General features: G+C 43.8%; 1 protein-coding gene across 1 annotated transcript; it reads left to right on the top strand.

Moving 5' to 3' along the window:
• The first annotated feature begins 5,239 nt into the window (after positions 1-5,239).
• Positions 5,240-6,797, top strand: LOC118718162. Its single transcript, XM_036436743.1, has 2 exons — positions 5,240-5,792; positions 6,652-6,797. The coding sequence occupies exons 1-2, from the start codon at positions 5,240-5,242 to the stop codon at positions 6,795-6,797; spliced, it is 699 nt and encodes a 232-aa protein (XP_036292636.1).
• Positions 6,798-8,988: the final 2,191 nt, after the last annotated feature.

Here is an 8,988-nt window from a genome sequence, read left to right as displayed (position 1 = left end):
TATGAGAGAGAATCATAGATCAGTTGCCTCTTGCACACCCCCTCCTGGGGATGTGCTTGCAACCAAAGTACATGCTCTTGACCGGAATTGAACCTAGGACCCTTCAGTCTGCAGGCTGATACTCTATCCATTGAGCCAAACCGGTTTCGGCCATAGTTTCATTTCTTATCTTGGATATTTTATGTCCAAGATATTATAAATTTTATTAAATTGCTCACTAATCCTCTTCTCAGCTTGTTTATATTCCCTTTTGTGTGTTCATTTTTAGTTTTAATGTCTTTCACCCTTTCCTTAATATTTGTAGTTTGTAAGTTAGAAGAACAATTTGTAAATTTTATGTTTCTAATTTTTAAACATAATTAAGTTTTAAATTATCTTCATGATATTTAACTGCATCCCCAAAATTTTTATATTTTGTGATTTTACTATTATTCATATGTAAATATTTTCTAATTTTCCTTGCAATTTTTCGTTTATTATTGACTTCATTGGTCATTTATGTGCTTCGACTAATTCTTCCTCAATTTGGGTTTTTAAAAATATCTTTCTGTTATTAATTTCTATTTTAATTTACATTTGCTCATAGAACATACTCTGATTAGTTCATAGTGAGATAAACATGTAATTGAATGAATGAAGGAGGGAAAAGAGACAAATTTGCTTTACCTAAAGTTTTCAAATAATTTATGTGGATGTTTGTCCCTCAGGAGATAGAGCTTCACTCCCCCAAAGAGTGACTTGCTGAAAAGTAAGTAGAGTATAGGAGAAAGAGGAATGCCTTCCTTCATTGTCAAACACTACCTTGGTCAGTTGATGAAAGTCTGCATTATCAACTATAGAAGTCATTCTGCATGTGCACTTGTTACAATGTAAAAAAAATGGTACTTCACAACCTGAAGTTATTTTTGCACAATCCATTTTTCTTTTATCCCTAGTGTTATTAGTATTCAACCTACATTGGCAACATGAGGTTTTGCTTACATAATCTTTTTTTAAATATATTTTATTGATATTTTACAGAGAAGAGAAGGGAGAGAGATAGAGAGCTAGAAACGTTGATGAGAGAAAAATTGACCAGCTGCCTCTTGCACACCTCCTACCAGGGATGTGCCCCCAACCAATGTACATGCCCTTGACTGGAATCAAACCTGGGACCTTTCCGTCCGCAGACCGAAGCTCTACCACTGAGCCAAACCAGATTCGGCTGCTTACATACTCTTAATGATTCTCCTTTTTATTATTCACAGATGTTATCATGCATAGATATTTTGAGCTTCTAACTTTGTCTTGGATAAATTTTCTGGATGAACCAAATTATATTTACATTTGATGCAATAACTGATATATTTGTTTTTAAGTCTACTAAAATTATATTTGTTTTTTATTTGCCTGTCTACTTTTTCTTACTTTGTTCATCTTCTCCCATCTCTAGAGTGAAATGATATTTTTGTAGTTCCATTTTATTTCCTCTGCTGACTCTTTAGTTATATAGTCATATCTCTTTGTGTTATTTTGAGGGATCTCTTATGCGTTTTTAATTTGTTAGTCTGAGAAGGAAAACCACTATTTATAATAAACTGCTGTTTGGAATTTTCTGCTTTTAGATGCCTCTTATTCTAAAATGTTGCTTTCTAGTCTTTTTAGTCTATTTGAAGAATGATGAAGATAAACTTAGCTGTATGACCTTGTAGGCCAGAGACTAGATATGCCCATAATCTCAATGCCATGCCAAGTGCATTTTTTAATTGGATAGAACTGTATTGTTTTCAAGGCCAGCATCAAGATAACCACTAAGTGCACATAGGGCTGGCTCTTTAATATAAAGCACATGTGTCAAACACAAGGCCCGCGGGCCAAATCCGTCCCGCCAGGCCTTGCAATGTGGCCCGCACCGCGCTGTCATCACTGCACTCCGCTGCGTTTCCATCACAATGACAGTTTATGACTGTTCAGTAAACCATTCGGCCCTCGATTTAGACTGGATTTTAGATTTTGGCCCCTTCTCTGATTGAGTTCAACACCCCTAATATAAAGGGAATTTCTGCTTGTAGCCTTGCTTAGAATTTGAAATCATTTTCTCAAGGCCAACGCGAGATGAATAAAGTGAGTCTCTCCAAACTCTCCTCCTGCGTTGTTTGATTGTTTGAACTCTGTAACATAATTTGGTGCATTGGCCCAGAAAATCATCCCGTGCTTGGCCTTTAGTCTCTGGAGGCTGGGCCGGGTTTGGGGTCCGGGGGCGTTGGACAGGCCTCTGGAAGGCACCTCTCTGCTGATTTAGCAGAATTAAACTGGGGGACTTTGGGCGCTCCCGGACCTCAGCCCAGGACCCGGCCAGCATTTGGAGAGAGCAGACAGACACTTCTGGACCTGTCGACAGAATCGGTAAGGTAGGGGCCCTGTCAGTTCAGCCCACTTGAATGAGGGGAAGGGGGAGCTTGATCACCCCCCCGGAGGCCATATGGCTTCCTTAGGCAAATCAATCAGGAATTGGGTGGATTGTTGTTTAAACTCTGAGTGAATGTCTGGTGAAAGTGTGTGAGTGTGGAGGGGGAGGGCCTGCCCTCTCTAATCCTTTGTGTGGCTCCATGACTTCGGTTACAAAGTCCCAGTGAGCCCCAACCTGCGGTTCAGCGATTCTTCATATGGCATAACGGTGACTCACCCCCACGTGGAGGTGACCAGGCCCGGGGTTTATACGGGTGCACCTTAGCTAAGACGAATCTAAGCTCCCAAGAGACGCGGCCAGGCGGGCATCTGAGTGAGGATCTGTGAAAACAGGTCACCCCCTCCCTTGTCTGTCTTGCGCCACCGATCATAATGAGGTCGGGACAGAGTAAACTCACTGTTCTCATTTGCATGTTGAAAAATTTTAAAAAGGGATTTGATGGAGATTATGGAATTAAAATAAATTCTGAAACATTGAGGAAATTCTGTGAAGTAGAATGGCCAGCCTTCGGGGTTGGCTGGCCCTTGGAAGGCTCTTCAGAGGAAGGATTGGTCAGGGTGGTGTGGAATGTAGTCACAGGAGATTCTAGGCACCCAGATCAGTTTCCCTACATAGACAGCTGGTTAGCAATTGCTCAGACCTTGCCGCCTTGGGTCCTGTTCGGTGTGTGCAAGAAGGGACAAAGTAAGGTTTTAGTAGCAGGAATGAAGAGGCAGGCAGGGCAGGAGCAGGCTAAGGAGAGGCAGGCAGCAGCAGGCTAAGGAGAAAATTACAGAAGCTGGAAGGGTTTGCAGGAAAAAAATACTAGTGAACTTCTGGAGATAACCAACAAGGTTTTCATCAACCAAGACAGGAAAGCAAAACAGGAGGAAGGAAAGAAAATGCAAAGAAGGACCAATGTGATAGCAGTGGCTTTCAGAGGTTTGGGCCCCCAAACAACCCAAAAAGGAAAGCAAGACGACTGATCAGTGGGGAAAGGAAGAGCAAGTCTGAGAGGGGACCAGTATGCCTATTGTAAGAAAACAGGACACTGGAAGAATGAATGTCCCAAATGGCAGAGCAAGAAATTAGGGTCCCCTTTTCCACCTAGTTGCTATCAACCAGAGCCACCTGAAGCAAACCTTATTGGGCTGGCAGCAGCCGACTCTGACTAGGACAGACCATGCTCTTTTCAGCTGGGCCCCCATGAGCCCAAGATCAGAATGAAAATTGGGGGCCAGACTGTGGACTTTATGGTTGATTCAGGAGCTGAGCACTCAGTAGTCACACAGAAAGTAGCACCTCTCTCAGGGAAGGAGATTACCATTATTGGAGCTACAGACCCTTAGACCATTCTGCTGGCCTCAGAAATGCCAACTTGGCGGCCACCAAGTAATTCATGAATTCCTATACTTGCCAGACTGTCCAGTACCTCTGATGGGTAGAGACCTTTTAGTCAAAATGGGGGCAGAAATCAGATCACTTCTCCAATGATCCTATCCTTAGCAGTGCCCTGGGAGGAAGAATGGAGATCTTATGACCCTCAGTCAAAGGCCTCACCTTCAGAGCCTGAATTAGAGGAAGAATTCCCACTGGTCTGGGCAGAAGGAAATCCTCCTGGCCTGGCCAAAGACCATGCCCCAATACTAATTGACTTAAAGCCTGGGTCACAGCCTGTCAAAATCCAACAATATCCAATTCCAAGGGAGGCACACCTAGGAATTCAGATCCACTTAGACCGGCTACTTCAGTGGGGACTCCTTAAAAGATGCCAGTCACCATGGAATACTCCCCTCTTGCCTGTCAAAAAGCCTGGGACTAATGATTACCGCCCAGTACAGGATTTACTGGCTGTTAATGAGGCTGTTACAACCTTACATGTGACATTGCTAAACTCCTACAGACTTCTAGGACTTATTCCATCAGAAGCGGAATGGTTTACATGCCTAGATCTGAAAGATGCCTTTTTCTGCCTCCGATTAGCCCCCATCAGCCAGCTGCTTTTTGTTTTTGAGTGGGAAAACCCAAATACGGAAGCCAAGGAGCAGTTCACCTGGACCAGACTTCCACAAGGATTTAAAAACTCCCCTACTCTCTTTAGTGGAGCACTAGCATCTGATTTATCTAAGTTCCCAGGACAGGATTTGGGATGTGTTCTACTCCAGTATGTAGACAACCTCCTACTAGTCAGTTCCACACGAGCTCAGTGCTGGGAAGGGACACGAGCCCTCCTGAGATTGGTAACTGAAACAGATTATAGAGTGTCCAAGCAAAAAGCACAGATTTGTCAGAAGGAAGTCAAGTATCTAGGCTTCTGAATCACCCAAGGGAAATGAAGGCTAGGGACTGGAAGAAAGCAGGCAGTATGTGCCATCCCAGGTCCTAGCATCTGGTGGCAGATTCATGAATTCCTGGGAGCAGCAGGGTTCTGTCAAATCTGGATCCTGGAGTTTTCAGATCTGGCCAAGCCCCTCTATGAAGCTTTAAAGGGGGAAGAGAAAGCACCCATTGTATGGGGCCCCAAACAGGAGAAAGCCTTCATCAGCATAAAAGCAAAGCTTATTGAGACCCCAGCACTTGGGTTACCAGATGTGACACGGGACTAATCTCTTCGTCCATGAGAACAACGGGGTAGCCCTAGAAATTCTAACCCAGGAATTCGGACATTGGCAAAGACCAGTAGCCTATCTCTCCAAACAGATTGACCCATGTTGCCTCCATGTCCCCCCTGTCTCAGGGTCTGCTAAGGGGGTCCCTGAACATGATTGCCTGGAAGTCCTACAGGAGGTTTACTCTAGCCGGCCAGATCTAATGGATAGGCTCCTGCCAAACCCGGACTTGGTATTGTTCACAGATGGCAGCAGCTTCTTAAATGAAGGAAAAAGACGAGCTGGATATGCAGTAGTATCAAACTTTGAGACAATTGAAGCACAGGCCCTGCCTGAAGGATGGTCAGCGCAGACGGCAGAACTTTGGGCCCTCGCCAGAACCTTGGAACTCAGTAAGGATAAGCGTGCCAACATCTACACTGATTCAGGCTATGCCTTTGCTACCCTGCATATTTATGGGGCTATCTACAAGGAAAGCGGGCTCTTGACAGCAGGAGGAAAAGGAATCAAAAATCAAAATGAGATTTTAAAGTTACTAGAAGCAGTTTGGGAGCCTAAAGAAACAGCTGTCATTCATTGCAAAGGTCACCAGAAAGGGAAAGACTCAGTATCAGAAGGAAACCAGCTTGCTGACGCTACAGCAGAGCAGGCTGCCAAAGGACAAACAGCACCAGCACAGATCATGTTGGCCCTGGAATTACCTGAACCTCCAAAGTACATTCCACAGGAGGAGGAATGGGCTCAGCAAGAAGGGGGCAAAAGAACAAAAGAAGGTTGGTGGATACTCTCAGATCATAGGATCTATGTCCCAGACAGTTAGCACATAAGGTAGTCCTCCAGCAGCATGGACTTACTCACTTAGGGAAGACTGCTCTAGAAGCTTTGTTAGGCAGATATTACCTAATTTCCCATTTTCCCTCCTTGTGTGCTTCAGTTTCTCAGCGATGCCTCCTCTGTACACAGAACAATGCCAAACAGGGTCCTGTGGGACCAATAGGAGTTCAGCACTGTGGGCAAGCTCCTTTTGAGCACTTAGAAGTAGACTTTATAGAAGTAGGGCCTAGCAGAGAAAATAAATGCCTACTAGTCCTTGTTTGTACCTTTTCAGGCTGGGTCAAGGCATATTCCACTAGCACTGAAAAGGTGAGAGAAGTCACTAAGGCATTCCTGAAGGACATAATTTTGAGGTATGGAATGCCTCTGACCATAGTGTCTGATAATGGCCTAGCCTTTGTAGCAGAAGTAGTACAACAGGTAGCTAAGGCTTTAGGAATTAGATGGAACCTACATACAGCTTACAGGCCTCAGAGTTCAGGGAAGGAAGGCGCATGAACTGGACTCTAAAGCAGGCTATGGCTAAGCTATGCCAAGAGACAACCTTACCCAGGACAGATATCTTGCCTCTTGCACTCCTGCAAGTACACTGTGCCCCAATGGCCAGGGTAAGTTTCTCTCCCTTTGAAATTCTATATGGTAGACCCCCTCCCTTAATTTGGCCAAAGGGAGATTTGGGGGAAATAGGAAACTTAGAAATCCAGAAGCAACTACAAGGACTTGGATAAACTGTCTTTGAGATCCACAGATGGGTTACTGACCAACTACCCATACCTCTAGAAACAGCTGCACATCCTTCTAAACCTAGAGACCAGGTTTGGGTAAAAGACTGGAAAAAAGAACCCTTTAAGCCAATTTGGAAGGGACACTATCCAGTTATACTAACCACTCCCACAGATCTCAAGGTTGCAGAACTGAACAACTAAATTCACCAATCTCCAGTGAAAGCAGCCCACCAGCTGAGTGACATCCAGCCTGAGTGGAAGGTGAATTCTGACCAGAAACACCTCCTGTGGATCACCTTCAAGAGAACAACAGACCTGGCTGATCAACCTGCTCTAAGGGATTCAAAAATGCCCTAATGAATTCTTCCTTGCACTAATATTTCTTATCTTCTCTTAAATTGGAAATGCTCTGGTATCTCTGGATAATTATTGTGTGTTTTTTTCTTTCTAATAATTCTCATTTTGTCTTTTTATGAATTCTGCCATCACCCAAGACGTCTCTAGTCCCAGGAGGAGAGCTCTTCTGCCCCCCCCCCCCCCCCTTTTTTTTAGGTCTTCTTCTTCTTCTTTTTTTTTTTTTTTTAATAAATCATAGTATTCATATTATTACCAAATGTTCCTCATTTTTCCCTCCCTCCATTACTCCCCTCCACCAGGTTCCCACCCCACCCTCTGCCCTTTCCCCACCCCCCATTGTCCTCATCCATAGGTACACAGTTTATGTTCAGTCTCTTCCCACACCCCCCACTCCTCTTTTCCCTGAGAATTGTCAGTTCACTCCCCTTCCATACCTCTGATTCTATTATATTCACCAGTTAATATTGTTCATCAGATTTTTTAATTCCCTTGGTTTTTAGATTCACTTGTTGATAGTTATGTATTTGTTGTTCTTAATTTTTATCTTTATTTTCTTCCTCTTCCTAAATAACCCCCTTCAGCAATTCATATAATTCTGGTTTGGTGGTGATGAACTCCTTTAGCTTTTTTTTATTAGTGAAGCTCTTTATCTGCCCTTTGATTCTGAGTGATAGCTTTGCTGGGTAGATTATTTTTGGTTGTAGGTTCTTGCTATTCATCACCTTGAATATTTCTTGCCATTCCCATCTGGCCTGCATGGTTTCTGTTGAGAAATCAGCTGACAATCGTATGGGTGCTCTTTTATAGGTAACTACCTGCTTTGCTCTTGCTGCTTTTAATATTCTTTCTTTGCCTTTTGCTCTTGAAATTTTAATTATGATGTGTCTTGGTGTGGTCCTCTTTGGATTCCTTTTGTTTGGGGTTCTGTGTGCTTCCTGGACTTGTAAGTCTAATTCTTTCACCAGGTGGGGGAAGTTTTCTGTCACTATTTCTTTCAGTATGTTTTCAGTATCTTTCTCTCTCTCATCTTCTGGGACCCCCATAATTCTGATGTTGGTTCGCTTGAAGTTGTCCCAGAGATTTCTTACATTATCTTCAACTTCCTTGATTCTTTTGTCTTCTTGCTTCTGCAGAGGAGTGTCTTCTGGCTCTTTATGTTCCAAATCTTTTGACTTGATTCTTGCGATCTTCCATTCTGTTTTTAGGACTCTATAATATTTTTTATTTCAGACAATCTATTCTTTATTTCTAGTTGATCCCTTTTCAGCTTCTCATAGGTCTTGTTTATTTTATCTGCCTTTTCTAAGAAATTCTTGAAAAACCTTATAAGCATGGTTTTGAACTCAATATCCAGTCACTTTTTGTCCTCTATTTATTTCGTTTGTGATCTATTTCCTTGTCTCGGCATTTTTGCACCTTCCCTGAATTGGTAGCCTTAAAAGTCTCTATGTTCAGCTTGGATGGGGTGGAGTTTGAAGGTAGAGCCTACAGCCTTGGCTTCCCTCAGCCCCACCCTATGAAGTTCCTGAGTCTCAGTGTTCCTCAGTGTCCTTCAGTACTCGCTGCAAGCACCTCTGAGAGAAAGATGTCCTTGAGTTTCACCTGCTACCAAACAGTCTAGGCTCTCCCCCAATGAGCCCAGAACTGGGGTTCAGTTCAGTTGGAAGTGGGGTGGGAAGTGGGGTTCAGAGTAGTCTGGAGCTTTAGTCTCCTTCCCACTAGGGCAATCCAGCGGCACAGTTAACCGTCCATTCTCTGTACAATGTGTGCACCTCTGGGACTTCCTTTTGCAGCTCCCATGAGTTTCTGCCTTACATCCCAGGCTCCCTCTGTATGACCCTGGGTCCCCAGGGTCTGGCTTAGAACTGGGGCTCAGCACAGTCCGGAGCTTTTGTCTCCTTCCCACCAGGGCAATCTAGCAGTAGAGTCAACAGTTTGTCCTCTGCACACAATGTGTACACCTCATTGGGCTCTGCCTTTCACCGCTCCCCTGAGTTTTCACCTTACAGCCCAGACTCCCTCCTTATGTGTCTGG

Source organism: Pipistrellus kuhlii, unplaced genomic scaffold (assembly GCF_014108245.1).
Source record: "Pipistrellus kuhlii isolate mPipKuh1 unplaced genomic scaffold, mPipKuh1.p scaffold_m20_p_1, whole genome shotgun sequence".
Lineage (NCBI taxonomy): Eukaryota > Metazoa > Chordata > Mammalia > Chiroptera > Vespertilionidae > Pipistrellus > Pipistrellus kuhlii.
Note: the sequence above shows the minus strand (reverse complement) of the source record. Positions and strands in the feature narration are given on the sequence as shown.